This window comes from Lithobates pipiens, unplaced genomic scaffold (assembly GCF_037356315.1).
Source record: "Lithobates pipiens isolate NorthernLeopardFrog02 unplaced genomic scaffold, aLitPip1_a1.2 Scaffold_16, whole genome shotgun sequence".
Lineage (NCBI taxonomy): Eukaryota > Metazoa > Chordata > Amphibia > Anura > Ranidae > Lithobates > Lithobates pipiens.
The window spans coordinates 560,722,478-560,742,565 of record NW_027507748.1 but is presented as its reverse complement, the minus strand read 5'-3'; the positions used below and the strand labels follow the sequence as shown (position 1 = coordinate 560,742,565).

The 20,088-nt window shown below is 38.6% G+C and overlaps 1 protein-coding gene across 1 annotated transcript in view; it reads right to left on the bottom strand.

Moving 5' to 3' along the window:
• Window positions 1-4,074: 4,074 nt before the first annotated feature.
• The window catches only part of GLI1 (GLI family zinc finger 1), a 189,376-nt gene continuing 173,362 nt past the window's right edge, over window positions 4,075-20,088 (bottom strand). Inside the window, exons 5-12 of the mRNA XM_077483592.1 lie at window positions 19,702-19,855; window positions 18,454-18,561; window positions 15,272-15,412; window positions 14,942-15,091; window positions 12,986-13,150; window positions 11,720-11,980; window positions 11,193-11,475; window positions 4,075-8,823 (exon numbers count right to left, since the gene is read on the bottom strand). Coding sequence (XP_077339718.1) covers window positions 6,380-8,823; window positions 11,193-11,475; window positions 11,720-11,980; window positions 12,986-13,150; window positions 14,942-15,091; window positions 15,272-15,412; window positions 18,454-18,561; window positions 19,702-19,855 — 3,706 coding nt within the window. The 3' untranslated portion in view covers window positions 4,075-6,379. The remainder of the gene's footprint in view (window positions 8,824-11,192; window positions 11,476-11,719; window positions 11,981-12,985; window positions 13,151-14,941; window positions 15,092-15,271; window positions 15,413-18,453; window positions 18,562-19,701; window positions 19,856-20,088) is intronic.

The following is a 20,088-nucleotide window of genomic DNA, read 5'->3' as shown; positions in this document are numbered from 1 at the left end:
GGCTGCTTCTCTGATTAATGCTCTCCTTGTCCGACCTGTCAGTTTAGGTAGATGGCCATGTCTTCGTAGGTTTGCAGTTGTGCCATACTCTTTCCATTTTCGGATGATGGATTGAACAGTGCTCCGTGAGATCTTCAAAGCTTGGGATATTTTTTTATAACCAAACCCTGCTTTAAACATGTCCACAACTTTATCCCTGACCTGTCTGGTATGTTCCTTGGCTTTCATTATGCTGTTTGTTCACCAAGGTTCTTTAACAAAACTCTGAGGGCTTCACAGAACAGCTGTGCTTATACTGAGATTGAGATACACAAATGTGGACTCTGTTTACTAATTAGGTGTCTTCTGAAGGCAAATGGTTCCACTAGATTTTAGTTAGGGTTATCAGAGTAAAAGGGGCTGAATACAAATGCACACCACACTTTTCAGATATTTATTTGTAAAAAAATTGGAAAAACATTTATCATTTTCCTTCCACAATTATGTGCCAGTTTGTGTTTGTCTATCACATAAAATCCCAATAAAATACAATTATGATTTTGGTTGTAATATGACAAAATGCGGAAAATTTCAAGGGGTATGAATACTTTTTCAAAGCACTATACATCTGATCATGGCTGCAGTGCAGTTCTATATAGCACACTGGTTAGCAATTGCCACTTGCAAATTCGTGGATATGCCAATTTGACATATACAAAGGCATGTTCGCATTGAAATAGCATTTCATTTGCATGTTCACCTAGTAGAAATTTTATTTGGCTTAAATGAGAGTAACTAGATGTAGAGTGACCATTGCTTCCCATTTTTCCTTAGTAAATTAACCCCTGTGTGTGCTATTGACATGTGATTGGTCACAGTGTTTACATGGTACAGGGGCCAGCCCGGTACAATGATTGATTATAGATTGTGCTGCTTCATGCCTTCTAGGGCATTCATAGGCGCGCGAGTAGGAGAATGTTCTATGACGTCCTCCTGGGACAAGTGTGCTCCCGCCTGACTGTCATTAATAGGTCTGAATTCGGACCCCTGTGCAATCCGCTTCACGGCCACCCCGGAGATGTGTGAATCGGCTCTATTAAGAGTCGGTCACAATCTCCTGTCATGCGAATTAGATGCAGGGGAAACCCGCATCCAATTCACATCAGTGTGAACCCAGCCTTAGAACTACAATAAGAACTACAAACTGTCTGCTGTGGTAGTAGATGGGACTTGTAGTTCAAACATTAATAGGTGGGGGCTGCTGAACATGTTACATGTTACACCCTAAATATAGATGTAACCTGGAATGCACAAAAAGCTGTTTTTTTGTGGGTGTGTTTTTTTTTTTTAGACCAGAATGATGTCTTCCTGGTCCTGCAACCTCTTGGGATACTAATACCACATCTCTCAGTAGACTGCAGGAGCAGGCACACAGGACAAGCCCAGTGTGTCATTTGCAGCTGGCTGTCAGGACCCAGGCTTTTGCAGCAGAACAAGGCTGGATTCATTGAACAGGCAAGTATGTGTTTTGAAGTTAACCCAGCAATCCAGGTAAATCACAGACTCAGCGTGGGAAATGAAAAATGTAACTTCCTCATAACTTTCTTGATGCTGATGCTTGTTCCAAGTCAATGTTTTAAAGTATTAAGCAGTATTAAGCAGAAGACAGCCAGGTTCCTGTAAGGAAAATCCATTTATTGCTCATGAACAGGTCTGAATTTATACCTTGGGCATCTAATGAACATGTGGCACCTTATACTTCATCCATAAGCATGTCACAACCCTTCTGCAGCTTAAGGCATTTTCAGTCTCAATCACTGTTGTGCAGTGTGGAAAAAAAATATGATGCTACATGAATTATCTGCCCCTACTCAAGATGGCCACAGCCTGGAATGCTGGGGGGGGGCAAAATAAAGCATGGAGACATGGATGGATGTGTGAATTTGCTTTGATTAAATTCAATTTGATTAATTTATATACAGTGCCTTGCGAAAGTATTCGGCCCCCTTGAACTTTTCAACCTTTTGCCACATTTCAGGCTTCAAACATAAAGATATAACATGTTATTTTTTTGTGAAGAATCACCAACAAATGGGACACAATTGTGAAGTGGAACGAAATCTATTAGATATTTTAAACTTTTTTAGCAAATAAAAAACTGAAATTATTCGGCCCCTTTACTTTCAGTGCAGCAAACTCACTGCAGAAGTTCAGCGAGGATCTCTGAATGATCCAGTGTTGTCCTAAATGACTGATGATGATAAATAGAATCCACCTGTGTGTAATCAAGTCTCTGTATAAATGCACCTGCTCTGTGATAGTCTCAGGGTTCTGTTGAAAGCGCAGAGAGCATCATGAAGACCAAGGAACACACCAGGCAGGTCCGTAATACTGTTGTGGAGAAGTTTAAAGCCGGATTTGGATACAAAAAGATTTCCCAAGCTTTAAACATCCCAAGGAGCACTGTGCAAGCGATTATTTTGAAATGGAAGGAGTATCAGACCACTGCAAATCTACCAAGACCTGGCCGTCCCTCTAAACTTTCAGCTCAGACAAGGAGAAGACTGATCAGAGATGCAGCCAAGAGGCCCATGATCACCCTGGATGAACTGCAGAGAACTACAGCTGAGGTGGGAGAGTCTGTCCATAGGACAACAATCAGTCGTACACTGCACAAATCTGGCCTTTATGGAAGAGTGGCAAGAAGAAAGCAGATATCCATAAAAAGTCTTGTCTAAAGTTTGCCACAGACCACCTGGGAGACACACCAAACATGTGGAAGAAGGTGCTCTGGCCAGATGAAACCAAAATCGAACTTTTTGCCCACAATGCAAAACGATATGTTTGGTGTAAAAGCAACACAGCTCATCACCCTCAACATACCATCCCCACTGTCAAACATGGTGGTGGCAGCATCATGGTTTGGGCCTGCTTTTCTTCAGCAGGGACAGGGAAGATGGTTAAAATTGAGGGGAAGATGGATGCAGCCAAATACAGGACCATTCTGGATGAAAACCTGTTGGAGTCTGCAAAAGACCTGAAACTGGGATGGAGATTTATCTTCCAACAAGACAATGATCCCAAACATACAGCAAAATCTACAAAGGAATGGTTCACAAATAAACGTATCCAGGTGTTAGAATGGCCAAGTCAAAGTCCAGACCTGAATCCAATCGAGAATCTGTGGAAAGAGCTGAAAACTGCTGTTCACAAACGCTCTCCATCCAACCTCACTGAGCTCGAGCTGTTTTGCAAGGAAGAATGGGCAAGAGTTTCAGTCTCTCGATGTGCAAAACTGATAGAGACATTCCCCAAGCGACTTGCAGCTGTAATCGCAGCAAAAGGTGGCTCTACAAAGTATTAACGCAAGGGGGGCGAATAATTTTGCACGCCCCACTTTTCATTTTTTTATTAGTTAAAAAAGTTTCAAAAATCCAATAGATTTCGTTCCACTTCACAATTGTGTCCCACTTGTTGGTGATTCTTCACAAAAAATAAAAATTTTATATCTTTATGTTTGAAGCCTGAAATGTGGCAAAAGGTTAAAAAGTTCAATGGGGCCGAATACTTAATCGTAATTAATAATAAATGAAATAGCATTTGGGTTTGTGCTGCTCAGATCAGTGCAGTTCTGCTTTATCATAAGTCACTTTAATGCAAGGGAGATTTTGGTGAGTAAGTAAAGGTGAACTAACCCTTAAGATTACAAATACATAAGACTTTCTTCAAGCAATATTGTCTTGCAAAAATTATTATTTTTCCTGCAATCTATAGACAGAAAGGTATATTCTGGAAACGTGTGTAAATCACTCAAAAAAATACCCCGAGTGGGAATGTGAAGCCCAAGAGAATTAGCTGTTCTATGAGCAGCACTCAGAAATGCGTGTTAATAGCTAAAAAAAAATTGTGCGTCTGTTCTTTGCGAAATGAGAACAGGTCCTTAACTTGATACAGATAAGAATCCTTTTTTTGATCAACTTGGTCAATGGCTGTCAAGATGCTCTCCTTGGGGGCCTATGCAAGCAAACTTTCTTTCTCCTCCACTCTAAATCTAAATCTAGGGTAGTTACAACCAAATGAAACACATACAATATCTTATATAAAGTAATACTGTCAATGAGACATATTTTATTGTCTTATGAAAAAAGACTAGCAAAAAAGGAATTTACAAATATAAAAATACACACTGTACAAAACAGAAGGATTTACAAGCTTCCCTCGAGCTGTTAAAAATAAAACCTTTCAATGTTTTATTATTTTTTTTTTTTACATAAAACATTCTTAAAACCTTTGAATGTAGATCAGAGATAAAGTTATAGCATCTTCAAGAATTATTCTCATTCTCTACATTTTACCGATATAGTTCTTTAATAAAAACAGTAAAAACAAAAAATATACAGTAATAGAAAGAAAAAGTGTGTTTCATCGATGACTGATGTGCTTTGGTATTTCTTCTAAAGGAACCTACCCTGATGGAAATTCTAGTTTTTAAGCTGTCGATCTACTTTAAATGATGCTAGTTTTCTGCCTTCAATGTTGTCCTGTAGCCCCTGTGATAGCTAATACATCACCAGCAAAGGACAAACATTCAGCATATTGGATATCCTGTGGACATTCAGTACCTGTCATGACTTACTGATAAGCGAATCAGATTTCCATTATGACAGCTAGGGTACATAGCTAGGAATGGCAACATATGCATGCATTACATACATTACATATACAGATTCCCTTTAAACAAGACTATTTTTTGTTTGACTTCAAGTTCAAAATGGAGATAAAAGCCCGCGTAACAGCCTCAGCCTTCAATCTCAGCCTGCCAAGGTTTTGGACATGTTTTGTGTCATTAATAAATAATCTCCACTAAGCAAATGATCAGAATTCAACTTGCCGTTGATGAATTTACAAACTGTTCTGCAATGTTCTGCAATGTACTATGTGACAGAGCAGAAGTACAGAACTGGGAATTGCGCTTCCAAGACAGATCTTGTTTATTTATTTTTTTTAAAACATGTTTGTGAGAAGCCTCTTTTACAAGAATGCAGAGTAGTACATTTTTTTTCATATGTAGGTGGTTTATATTATGAAAGAATCAACATTCTGGATCATGAATGGGCTAATGATAAGGAGAATGTTATAAGACTAGAACCAGTGTGTAGTAGTTGCCTGTAATAACTGCTATAATGCAGTAAATAGAATAATCCCAATGGATAATGAGCTTCTAAGGTGTCTGAATAATTGTTTATGGATTAGCGGAATTAACAGAATTTATAATTAAGCAGATCATGTATTCAGCTCCTATATATTGCAATAGCAGATTGGGTAGTGGTGAGATCCTTCATATCAAGATTGCTTTATTTTATTGTTGAAGAAAAACTGCTGAAGTTTTAATGATGATCTCCTTGCAAACTGACAGGCTTCATTCTTATACCGGTTCACCGACAAGGTAAAAAGAAAGACTAAAGCTCAAGTAGCTCAAGATAAGAGCAGCCCCAAAATATGCATTTCAATAGGAAACAATTTAAACTATTTGTTTTATTCTGACTTTATATTTGACCTAGGAATGTTGATAAGTTTGCTTAACAAGGTTACCTTTGCCTGACCTATTGGCAGTAGAAAATTTCACTTTGTAGGATTCATCAATATTCCTGAGAAATTATCCCCTAGCATCTACCAACATATACACATTAGCTTATTAAATAAGGCAGTGTAAATAGCAATCAAAATATACACAGTATAATAATACACAGCAACCAGTAAACTTTCACCTTCCAATATGTAAGCACATTAAAAAAATGAAATATAGTTGCTGATTAAATTACTGTATTTTGCATGCTTGCCTTTGCCTTAATAAATAAACCCCTTATGTATAAAAGAGATGCCTACATGTAACATGCAGCAGCCTGTGAGATGCTATCACTCAGCTACAACATGTTACCATGCCATTGTGTAACAGAATGGTAGTATCTATAAAAATACATGTACGGTATGCTGTCCTCTAAATAAAATAGGTCAAGTTTACTATTTTAGTGAATCTCACCGGATATCCTAGACAGAAATGTATTGGGATCCATGTTTAGTCAACAAATAGTCAAACACTATCCAATATCGTACAGTCATCTTACAAATATAAGGATATAGGGCAAATGTGCAAATTTTTGTCATAATTAGTAAGTCTATGACAGAAAGACAAGGCATAATTATAGAGATTTAATAGAAAGAGAGCACTTTTTAGTACCATCAAAACTAATATCTTGCATTCTCTGTAAGCACACTATATAAAAATGACCCAGCATACTCTGAACACAAAGAGCAATAATGAGCAAGCTCTGCACCATAAATGATCATTAAGATCTGGGCAGTTGTCGGTTATGTCCCTATGAATGAAGTTCTAAGCTGCTCAAGAAATATTGTTGAGGAACTTATTTTCGCCAGCTAAAGAAGACAGCATGGAGTTCAGGTCTGCCACAGCCATGTTTGGAACCATGGATGTTGGATTCCGTGATGTGCTCAAGTGTGAAGGAGGTTGAGATGGTCCTGGCATGCCAGCTGGAGTTATATTATCTGGCATTAAAGATGTGTGGTCTGATTCATCGATGATGGCAGTAAAATCAAGTTGAGTGTTCTCCAAGTCCAGACTGTCCAAAGGATTGGAAGCTGGACACGGACTGCTGTATGGAATGGAGTCTGTCTTCATGAAATTCAGGTTAGAATTGAACTGTACATGCTGAAGTCCATCGCAGCTGTTTTGATGGTTTAGTGGTGGTACAAACCTTTGGGTTCCTGTTTTTATATGATGCATCTCACCTTGCCCTGAGTAATACATCATACTAGTGGTGTCATTATTGTCTGGCTGAGAATGGATGGGGGGCAGGGTAACCATTCTTCTAGGACTGGATTCAGCTGAATGGAAAGATGGACTAAGTTGAGGTGGACTACCCATGTATGTTGACTGGCTTGCTATACTGTGCTGCCGGCTTAATGGTTTTGGGCCACTGGGTGGATGAGGAACCATATCTAGACTGTAACACTGATTTCCAGGACTCCTCATTGTTTTAGATTGGCTTGACTGGCTATCCTGTGAATTTGGACTCAGTAAATTGCTCTGTGTCTGTTTGCCCTGATAATTCATATATTTAGGGCTCATGTATGCCTGGGCATTGGGTGCATTTCTGTGCTGATTCTGGCCAGTATCAACATCCTCCCCAGAGTTATTCATCATTGGAATATGCTTGGGCTGTTGCTCCAACATTAGTGCTTGTTGAGATTGAACATAATTTCTTACCATCATCTCTTTCACTTGCATCATGGGGGTTTGTGACCTTCGCCCCTGAGGACTTAACATACTGGGGTTTAGGCCAACATTGTAGCATGTGTTTTGCTGGTTGTCTTGCTGACCTGGGTAATCACAGATTGTTTTCCCTGGAGACATGGGCACTGTGTTTGGCTGATTGAAAACATGTTGCTGAGCTGCATGATGCTTCATGTTCTGGCAGGACATCATAGATGACATGGATTGATGAAACTGCTGTTCTGGTTTGATATGCACCTGACCTAAGTGATTGTACCTTGGATTATTTACATGCATACTCTGTTGACAAGAATTGTTGTTCCCAATGGAAACTTGCTTGGCTGATTCTGATGCTGGATTGGAGTAATGGCTATGGCACTGATTTCCTGGTGATAGATTTGACTGCATCGCATGATGGTTGGGGCTTTGACCTGCAGCCACATCTATTGATGCAGAGCTTACTTCATGCCATTGAATAGGTAAATTGGAATTATTGGTCATTTGTCTTTGATTCTGGTAAGGCTCACTCTGAGCTGTGATTTGGCACTGATTGAATTCAGAATGACCTAAAATATTGTCCTGGCCAGAATGGTTGTGTGGATTTATGTGCATTCCACCCATTGCTCTCTGAGAATTTGAATAAGCATTTTGGGTTTGAACATCTAACCCATGAAGTTGAAGGCTTGGGTTCATCTGGCTACTAGGAGTACCCATTTGAGATCCTCCTTGATAGTTCATATAGTGTTGCATTTCATTAGGGGCCATCATATTGTGTTCTTTATTGTGAGACTGTCCATCTGTGCTGGTTACCTCCATAAACACATTCTCACTAATGCTGGGTGGTCTGGGTGAAAAGATATGTCTCTGAATATTTGCATCAGAACCTCCATAATGTTGCTGTTGGCCAATGGCGTGTCTTCCCATCATGGCTGTATTCATATTGGACATGCTCTTGAACCGCTGAACTTTAGATGTTGCCTGAGGATCAACCCCAGGTCTAGCAGGGTCACTAGCTCTTCTTATTCCAGCCCCTGGAGCTTGGGCTGGGTGAATTATTCCTGTACCATAACTATGGTATTCATTATTACTATGTCTTCTTTGAGTGTTACTACCTAAAACCGAAGTAATTGATGGCCCTCGGCAGTCTCCAGGAGGATAAGCCATCCGATTATTAGAATTCAATCTCTCCATGTTGGGAAGCGGTGTAGGTGGTGGACCACCAGTGGCTGCAGCATATTTTACTTTCAGTCTGTACTGCTGTGCCGGAGTTAGGCCTGGAAGCCCCATGGTATTGGAATGTCTCGAAGGATCTGAGGTCATTTGGTCATATGTATCCACCATGTTCCCAACTTCACCTGGTCGCTGGTTGGATAGATATGGTGACACAACAGAAGATCTACGGCTGACTGTATAAGCTGAACTCATTGTGCTTGTAGTGCTGTTGCGTCTGTCATTCAGTGGATTTAAATGATCATTAGAAGACAATTCCATTAGGTGATTGCTGTGGGGGATGCCAAGTGGACTGCACATTCCTTGCAATTCTCCCTGAGAAGCTGTAGATTTAAATAAAAAGATACTAAATCAAAAATTGCAAATCAAATTGACACCACCTAAAGATGGAAAGTTCTTCCATTGATATAACAATAGTATTTTTTTTTTTTTTAAATATAAAGTGTATCTAAACTCAAGGAAAATTGTAATATATTGCAGCTTGTTGGTCTTTAGATGATACAGCTGCATTCATTTTCTTTTTTTCAGGCTGATGATCAAACAGCAATGATTGCTCAGTTGTTGGTTTTCAGTGAGCAGAGAGCTGCTGGCTGGCAGTCACCAGCTCTCTGTTCTGTCCCTTCAGCACTCGCTGAAGAGCTGGGCTCTAAAGGGGGGGAGCCGCTGGCTTGGGCTCTCAGCAGGCAGATGTCTGGGTGGATCACAACAATAAAGTTGGGGTCTCTACAGAGCCTGGACCAGCTGAGTGACGCCAAACGACAGCAGGCTTTATACAGGTCACAGGAGTGCAGAATGAAGTGTACTCCTGTGATCCGCAGGAGTAGTAAGACCAAAAGAGATTTGGCCCTACTTCTCCTTTAATATTGCATTTAACAAACCAAAAGGGCACAAAGAAGAGAAGTTCATTGTTAGGGCTTACATACACATCAAAGCATATCAAAACCCAAAAACAAAAATGTAATATAAAGATATAAAATGTTTGCTTTTGGGTTTAGATACACTTTAAGTCTTTTGGTTGCACAATGTGGTCCTTTAAAATCCAAAGGCATGTTAGGGGTAATAAACTGTATGAAGGGCAGTCCTTTTTTTTAAAGGCTTTCTAATGGGTAAATGGTATTAACATTTTTAAGTAAAGTTCATATCTGTAAAATATGTTTCAAGAATGCTTAACTACTTTTATACCCATTTGCAAGTTAACTAAATAGTAACTAAATAGTAAATTAAAATGCTTTCTTTAATCAGGAAACATTTTATATTATCTTTGAGCATTTTCTCCATACGCTCTTCACTGGACTATATATGAAGCTTAGCTAACAAAAGCAATTCAAAGATTGAACTTTTTTTTTCTGAAAGAAAGATTTGACTAACCAATCAAGTTTGTATAATTCATAACAAAAAAAAGACAACGTAACGTTATTTCAAGATTTCCTGGAAACTGCTCATAACTAACCAACTATCTAAATAAGATTTGACTAACCAATCGAGCTGCTCATGTATGTATAATTCATAAAAAATAAACACAAATGAACGTTATTTCAAGATTTCCTGGAAACTGCCCAAATGGTAAATGTTCTGTGATACAGCAGATATTACACATATGTCACAGTAATTCTACTACCCACAAGTTTGCATTGCTAATATTCCTTGATAATTATCATCTGCTGAAAATAATTTTCCAGTTAATTGTTTACGTACAGTACAATGGACGAATTGATAAAATAATTTATAAAAGATTAGTCAGATCAATTAAATTTTGTTCTGTCTATGGTCATGCTAACAAATCTGTAACCTGTCTATTCTATTTTCTTATTTTTTAATGTTGCTAAAATCTTTGGCTAAGCATTGACTAAACTACAGTTCATATTAATATTATTATTATTATTTTAGCCATATAACTGTGCAGCTCTCATTGGTTTTGATTGCTGAAAATAATGGTTGTTATTTCAGAGAATGATTGCTATAGCTTACTAAATGAAGCCCTAAAGCTGAATGTCAATCAATTAAATACACACTCGAAAATATTTTACCTGCCAAAGGATTAGTGTTTTGCCTATTTAGTCCTAAAATTTACACAGCTCCACCTAACAGTACAGACATTGTGGTGACCTGATATTTCGCTGCTACAGAATCCTAGGAAAAATCCTAGGTTAATGAAAAATCCTAGGTCCCTGGCATGCCTATCAGCACAGGTGTGTGGCAAAACTGATTAGCACCAAGAGATCTCTCTTCTTCTCCCAGTCTAAGTGCTACTTCATAGGGGATTGCAGAAGGCTGATACCAATACAAATCCACGTATTTAGAAAAGCTGCATTTAAAAAATACATTGTGCCCACCATTTTATATCTTCCTAAAGGTCAGCTTTAGGGCCGGTTCACACTGCAGGCGGCCTCGGCGGCGACTTGCAGAGGACTTCTGTATAGAAGTCAATGCAAGTCGCCCCCAAAGTCGCCCAGAAGTAGTACAGGAACCTTTTTTCTGAGTCGGAGTGACTCGAGTCGCTCCTCTCAGAACGGTTCCATTGTACAGAACGGGGGCGACTTGCGGGAGCCCGCTGTGTGAACCGGCCCTTATGTGAGTTAGTTTTGGAAAAGGGACTGAGATAAGTGATTGTATGTTCTATGTACAGCATTGCAGAAATGTGTCAACACCATATAAATAAAATGTCCATTTACAATCTACTAGTATGACTCACCAGTATTATGGATAGCAGGCAGTTTTACAGACTTTCCTAAGGGTGGTGCTTTTCTCAGCTGATTTAATTTGTCAATTCTGAGGTTCTCCAGCTTCCTGAGGGCGGAAGCTCCTGCAGTTCCAATAGACTCTACTGAAGGAATATCTTCTAATGTGGACAAGTCCTCAAAGCTACCACCAGCATTGGCATTCATTTCTACACCACTGTCATTGTTGTTTGTGCTACCCAAAGGAGATCTTTCACTGCTGCAAGATGACTGTCCTCCAGGGCTGGGCTGAGATTTCTGTATCACAATAGTAAAAAGATAGCAATAGAGGAGCTTTAGAGGCTTTATAGTTAAACACATTTTACGTTATCTTCATATACAGGGTGGTTAGCATCTAATCATATAATATGTAACAGTGATGGTCGTGCTTATTATGTACATGTTGTGTTTGGTTTCTTCTTTTTGTCATGTAATTACTATTAGCTAATTATTTCTTATGTCAAAAGCAAAACTTTTTATGCGTATCTCAAACAATTCTCACCATAGCCATATCTGGCACAGTTAGTCTTCCCTCCTCCTTTCGTGCCTGGGCAGAGTTTGGATCTAAGTCCTGCTGAATGTCACTTTTCATCCCTTGAGGTCCAGTACCCTCATGTGTGCCATGACTTCTAGGCAGGCCATCCCCACGGTGTTTCTTAGTGATGTGTGCTTCAGGACCATGGACTGTCTTCACATGTTTCCTTAGAGAGCTGGGGTCTGTATACCTCTTTGTGCAGCCTGGGATTTTGCACACATATGGTTTCTGAATGAGATATAAATATTGTTCAATTGAATAGTTTGCACATTTAAATGAATGCGCTATGCCATATTATTCAAAATGCTAATACAGGTTAATGCAGACAGTTTTTCCTAAAAATCAGCTAAATATGGCTAATTTCTGATATTTCATACTAAACAGCCAGGAATTGAGATAAGATACTACAGTATATGTATGTATATAGCAATTTCCAGCACTAACGAGACATACCCAGTAGGTAATAAGTGCCTAAACTGGTCACATGTAACTAACTGTAAGTGGCCAAATCTATTGCAACTTGGGCTGCCCACAGCAGACAATACAAAGTTTCTGGTCTTATGATCTCCTTATGTATTAAAGCTTTGGTAATTGTCTACAAACAACTTAATGCTTTCTGTTGGGGACTTTGGAGGTTTCCCCCACGTTCAGAGAAATGGAGAGTAATAGCAGACTGTGTAGAAGAAAGCTTTTGAAACTTGTATTCCTGTGATTTCTTAAGAACATTGGTTAAAAGAGACTGTCCTTATAATAATACTTATCTAGCAGGGTGGTGGTTTAAGAACTTTCAACTTCTGTTTCAATATTTTTATTGGAGTTACAAAATTCATAACAAGCCATGGTTTGCCCACGCAGGGGCGACATCGAACAGATATGTAAAGAAGTAGCACGTGAACAACATTACAATAAACTGTAACCAGGGCCATAGAGAACCAGGTTGAAAATTAGGGATATGTCATAGACTATATTACACTGTACCCTTCAGTACAGCAGTCTACATTGCAAGCCTTCATATCAGAGAACTTTTAGCTTCTAAATAAACAGCTGTATTTTCCATAGTACATGTGTTTGAGTAAAATATTGATAAATACTTTGGACCTTATTGTGTCGTAGTGCTGTTTATGTACTGTTTGTACTGCTTTTCTGTATTTTGGTCTTCGTACTTTAGATGAGTTTTTCATACTACTGTATTGACCATGTATCTGCACAAATGCCAACAAAGCTCTTTCCTACCTCATTGGAATGAGTGCGATTCTGGTGCTTGGCTCGGTCAGAAGCATTAGAGAATGCCTTGTTACAGCCTTCATGTTCACACACATATGGCTTCTCTCCTGTGTGGGAACGCAGGTGGGTCTTCAGATTTTCTAGACGTGAATATGCTTTGTTACAACCCTCAAACTAAAAAAAGAAAAATACAGAACAAAGATAAAAATCATTTAATTATGCTTGTACAGTATTACGGGTGACTTTTTTCACCAGCAAGATTGATAAAATGTATGAAATGTTCTAATGTACTCTATTTACCAAAATGTCTATTTTTAGTGCTGCCTCTGTTGCCTTTACCTTTTGTCACTCACTATTTACTGAACAGGATGGTAAGGTAAAAGTGTAACAAAGAGGGGAAAAGGAGCCATACCTTCCTTCTTGATTGAAAAATAAAAACGGCTGCTTCTGCTAAGAGCTCATCGTCAGGTTAGTTCATTTATTGTGAATGGTAGAAAATCAAAAGTTGGACAGGACATGTGTTGTATTAGTATCCAGAAAGACTAATATAGAACAGAGAGCTATGAGAGCTAGAATAAACCTTCATGGATAATACTTGCTCTCAATTTTTAGATCAGCTATTTTCTGAATACTATCACTTTTTGGCCAATATTGGGACTTTTTAGGAACTCAAAATGATATAATTTTAATTTTATAAGCTAAAAGCTGTTTTAAAAACAAAATAATTTTTTTAAGTTGCATGGCACCAGTGATCTTTTTCTTACCAAGTTCTTCCTCCATTTAAGATTCTTTTAATACGTAAAAATTCACCAATAGGTATGCTTTTATTCAGAGGGCTGAGATGAGTGTTATAGAGTATAGGATAATGTTTCCGGCTGTGGATTTTAGGTACAAATTTACACAAATTGCATTCGATCTTTTGTTGGTCCCACGTACAAGTTAGCTTAAAAGTTGTCTTTGCTACCTATGGAGGTAATGGGAGCCATTGGCTACAAAAACATTATGAATGACAGTTTGAACTGCAAATGTTCTATGATAGAAGGCCTATATTCCCAACATAACTACCATTTCTACAAGAAACAAATAAATGGTCTCCAAAGTTGTTTCTTTGTTGCCAGGTGCAATTTGTAGTATGAGTCTTCCTTTAGAATGTCCTCAACAGCTCTTATTGATACAGCTAGCTATCCTCTGGTTCAACATTGTGGTTTTCAGCATTCATCATGAGAACGTTGTAAAACAGAAAGCGCGATGACAATATTTTTTAGAGCACTAGGTAGTCTTCTCAGTTTTGGGTCATTTTTGACCAAGCCATATCGGAAAACATGGTAAATCCCTGAAACTTCCACCCTTCTTCCTACAATATATTTATAATGTTTTATGCAGTCAGTAATAGCTATGGATTCTTATTTTGAAGAAGAAGGGAAGGAGGGGGCACTGGGTAAAAAACAATATAAATGATTTTATGTAACTTGTACAAATATTTATTTGTCTTTGATGAAATAAATAAAAATTATGTATTGTACAGATACCTACAAAAACTCCCGGTATTGGCAAAAAAGTTTTGGTAGTATACTTGCAGGAATGTTGCTATTTATTTTAGTTCTCATATTCTCATATAAGTCTATACTATTGTGGTAATATACACTCATATGCTACACAACCTTCTGTGTTTCTATAAATGCATTAAACTCTGGAAACAGCCATTTCAGACACATGAAGCAGAAAATGTACCGTAGTTACCGTAGTTGTTAGGATTTTAAACAAGAAATTCTATCATTTAAAAATAATTTGCTGATGATGAAAACAATCTATAAGCCGCAGGCTTTCTTTCTTTATTTTTTCAATTTTAAATATCAGTACCATTTGAGGCATATATTAAAGTCCCACTATATTGTAATTAACCAATAATGTTTTATACAGAGATCTTTTTGAACTTTCTTTAATATGAATGGCTGCAAAACTCACTGTGCACTTGTGGGGCTTCTCTCCAGTGTGTCTTCTCATGTGGACAACAAGCATATACTGGGCCTTGAATGGTCTCAGTTCTCGGGAGCAATCCTGCCAATGACACACAAACTCTTTCTTCTCCCCATGGATGTGTTCATTGTTAATGTGCTGTGGAAGAGACATTTAAATGAAAAACAATTACTATATAACTAATGTAAATTAAAAAAACACTTGGAATTTGTTTTCTGGCCTTGTAAAAGTTGATAATGTTTAGAAGCCTTGTCGTAGACTAGAGTAGCCAAATAAGCAGGTGGAAATGGCAGAGCTACAAAGGGAATCATCTCTTACATGCACAAGGTGTTCCTGAGTATCAAACTCTTTAGTACAGTTTTCCCAATGACAGTTGGTTTCATACACAGCTTCTGGCTCATGTTTCCCATCTTCTTTCTCCAAGTCATCTCGGCCATCTAGCAACCCTAGCAATGGATCCTATTTGAAAGAGAAATTATAAATGATAAACTTTCCAGTATAAGTTGAAAGTAGAATTTTTCAGATATTCATAAACTTGCTGAACTTTTTCTAGGACTGAATAAAAGTTACACCCAGATATGTATCTAGAAGATATGCTGCTTTAGTCAGAAATATATCGGCATTGAAAATATCTATAAGGGCTAGTTCACACCACACAACATGTGCAATTATGTGTATAAAATGTGTGCACTGGTGTGTGGGGTAAAAATTAGGCTTGTGCAATTCGTTTCGTAACGAATCGAAATTCGGCCGAATTTTGCATCTTTCGGACATTCGGATGCATCCGAATGTCCGAATAAAAAAACAAATTACAACGAATACGAAAGAAATATAACGAATGAAGTCGAATGAATTCGAATGAATTCGACATGATTCGAAATTATTTCAACCGCATTCGAAATTATTTCAACATGATTCGACATTATTTCAACCGCATTCGAAAATATTTTGTGACCTGACTTTAGGGCCATGTATCTCGGGGTCACTTGGTGCTAGACACTTCAAATTTGGATATGTTGTAGTGCTAGTATTATTGTGTTTGCATACCAAATTTGGGGTTTCTAGCTATAAGTGACCCCGAGATATGTGGCCCCAAATTCGGGTCGCAAAATGTAATGTGGGGCCACATATCTCGGGGTCACTTATAGCTAGAAACCCCAAATGTGGTATGCAAACACAATGGTACTAGCACTACAACATATCCAAATTTGAAGTGTCTAGCACCAAGTGACCCCGAGATACATGGCCCTAAATTCGGGTCACAAAATATTTTCGAATGCGGTTGAAATAATGTTGAATCATGTTGAAATAATTTTGAATGCATTCGAAATTATTTCAACATGATTCGACATTATTTCAACTGCATTCGAAATGATTTCAACATGATTCAACATTATTTCAACCGCATTCGAAAATATTTTGTGACCCGACTTTAGGGCCATGTATCTCAGGGTCACTTGGTGCTAGACACTCCAAATTTGGATATGTTGTAGTGCTAGTACTATTGTGTTTTCATACCAAATTTGGGGTTTCTAGATATAAGTGACCCCGAGATATGTGGCCCCAAAATCGGGTCGCAAAATGTAATTCTCTGCTCTATTAACTAATAACATTTTGCGACCACATATCTCGGGGTCACTTATATCTAGAAACCCCAAATTTGTTATGCAAACACAATAGTACTAGCACTACAACATATCCAAATTTGGAGTTTCTAGCACCAAGTGACCCCGAGATACATGGCCCTAAAGTCGGGTCACAAAATATTTTCGAATGTGGTTGAAATAATGTCGAATCATGTTGAAATCATTTCGAATCTGGTAGAAATATTTTCGAATTTCGTTGAAATATTTTCGAATGTGGCCGATTTTTCGAATTCGCTAGAAAACTAAACGAAATCCGAAAACGAATTTAAGGAAGTTAACGAATATTACTAAACGAAATTAATAAATTAAAGAAATAAAACGAAACTAAACTAAACAAATTTTTTCCTTTTGCACATGTCTAGTAAAAATGTGCTGCCAGGCACTAAAATGTGTTGTTAAAACACTTTACAGTGTTTGCTCTTTTCTTCTTATTTTTCAAAAACTTCTATGTAATTCTATGCATTGCAGTGCTTTGTGGTGTATAGCAGCATGTTGGAAAGTGCCGTGCTGCTCAAAAATGCAACATTTCCTATATTTTTTTTTTTAGCACACACTAATGCAGCACGTTGGTGTGAACCAAAGTCATGGGACGTAAGACCTAACAAATTGACTTCTTTTGGCAATGGAGCAGTGTTTGGTTGAACTGGATGGACTTTTTTCAGCCAGACTAACTATGTAACTGTGCTGGTGTGAATGAGCCTTAAAGGTTTTCAAGGTTATGGGTCATCTAGTAGTAGTTTGATTTCTTGCCACTAATCAGGCAGAGAATATTGATTTCATGTCTAATAGGCGTTACCCCTTCCATCATGAGTATTATTTATAAAATAAAAAGAAATCAGAATATCCCATGGAAGGTGACTGAGCAAAGTTGAAGGGGACCGAAAAATAAAAAAGGCAAATATGCACCGTTGGGGCTGAGCAGTTTGGTTTAAGAAATATTTTGACATGCTATGGTGATTGGATTCTACCAAGGAGGGATTGTACAGACATATACTAGGGAGGTGTGAATTGACTTATACACCTTTAAGGATTTTAAATGAGCAAAGCTTTAAGGGATGCCCAAAAAAACATGGGGCTGCATGTGAGATAATAGTTGGTGGCTGGAAGAAACTTGTTTTTATCTGCATGTTGCATGATCTACTAAAATGTAAGCACGTATACAGCAGGTACAAGATCTATGCTCTTTTTATTTACATAAATTTTTTCTAAAAACTGTAGTTGAGATCCCTGCAATAAATATTGCCTTCCACTCAAGTTTATTATTGAGATGAGGAGTGTGCATATCAAATATCCAACTTTGATCTGTACAACAGTTATCATTACTTTTCGTTGGTGAAAAGAATACACAGTATGTGAAAATGCCTTTATGTTATTAGTCCCACAGACAATCTTTTGACCAGGAAAAATAAACTCAAATAGCAAATGTGCAATTAAATAAAATGTTGGTCATACCTTATGTAATGTGCTTGGTCAGTTTGTTTGTTTGAAAATGTTTTATATGGACACTACCTGACTACCTTAATGTCCTTAAAATAAATGTACATAAAAATCTAAAATGCTACAATTCCTTAAAAAGTAACTTAAGCAGAATTGTAGAAAAGCCAGTGCAAGCAATGTGAAGAAAAAAGCCTAGTGCTGGAAGCCTCGGAGTTGCTTATTAAGGATGATTGTCAGGGTGGGGCCAATATGGGTAAGTCTGTCTTTAATATCTGAATGCAAATGGGCTCTTCTTTGCAGGTCTTTACAGGTCCATTTAATGACATTAGTTAAACTTCGATGATGATTTAAGAATAGATTATGAAAACATTAATGGTAATACAATAATTATAAGCTTATGTTCTACTATACTGGTACCTGCGTTCCTGCAGAAGCCGGACTTGATATATCCCCCTCTGATCCATCTTCCAGTCGTTTGGTATTCATAGTGTCTAAGTTTGCGCTGGATAATGGCTCAGATTTCATCTGTGTGGATGACCATGACCAGTGTGATTAAATAAAGTGAAAAAATGGGCAATGCAATGACACAGATTACATTTTTTTAAAACAAATATGTTATTTGTTGAGCTGTAAGTAGGCGGATTAGGCAGCCACCTAGGGCCCCCTAGGGCGCAGCCACGGCCTCTGTCCCGGGGGAACCTCCAGACCTATGTGAGCTTGCTCCTGTTCAGTGGCGGGCCAGATGTCCCAGGAACACATCTACTGCATGCCGCCAATCCCCCAATGTGTCACATCTCCTCACAGAGTAATATCTCACAGCACCGCTCCGGGACTCCTTTGCTCCAGCCTGTCCCTCTGGTGCAGCGATGTGTGTCTGTGTGAGTGCAGCAGAGAGGCGGGGCTCTGTGGAGATGGGTGCATTGAGAGGTGCAGCATCTGTTAGCTGACCTCCTGGCCAACGGGGACACTATGGAGCAGATGACTGGCGGCGCTGGTGGGGACACCATAGCAATACTGCCCACCCAGTCCTGAGGAGAGCCAGGATGTGATGGTCAAAGAAGTGCAGAGATAATGAAGAGGATGGATCCTCCCCATCTACATTGGGTCAGGTAGGGGGTCAGTGTATGTGTCAGATTGGTAGGTCAGTGTATGTGTCAGGTAGGTGGGTCAGTGTATGTGTCAAGTAGGTGGGTCAGTGTATGTGTCAGGTAGGTGGGTCAGTGTATATGTCAGGTATGTGGGTCAGTGTATGTGTCAGGTAGGTGGGTCAGTGTGTGTGTAATGGTAGGTCACATGTTACAAGGTGAGGGCAAAGGGTGTGGAGTCAGGTGCAGAGCCAATGGGGACGGCAATATGAGGTTTTGTCTAGGGTGTCAACAATTCTTGCACCATCCCTAGCTGTAAGAGTACTGACATATCAAATTTAGGCAGACAATGTAGCCCTTAATAAGAATCTGTTAGCCTAAAATTTTAGAATCTGCCACTGTTTACATGCCTTTGAAGGTGTATGTTCCATTACTATCATCCCTATACTGGTTTTCAATCTTTTTCAGTTATTGATAGTCACTGACCTGGAACGAGCATTACAGCTGATATGCATCATTTTGTCAATGCTGATATTTCAATATTTTGATTATTTAGCATGGACGGATGGCCTGAACCCACCTGGCAGTGCTTGATTGAGGTGCGAGATTGAAGGGTGCCCATTCCTCTGCTGGCCAAGTGTTCATGTGAGTTGTAAGACATATGGCTGTTTGATCCGTATGAGGAGCCCTGAGGTCTCTGATGGTTAAGGCAATTTTGATACCCAAGTGAGGGGCTGAAAGCAAAAGCGACATGGTATAAAAGGTAATGTGATCAGTAGAGTTTACATTTCAATATTTCAAAGCAGTAATAACCAATAATATTACATTCATGTTACAGCACCATTTTTGAAGAGTCTTTTTTGGTGGGATCATGGCTTAGGATATAAATAATTATTTAAACAGGCCTTGGCAACATTTAGGGGTGGCTGAACTGCACATTGTTTTATTACGTTACCATATTTCTTTA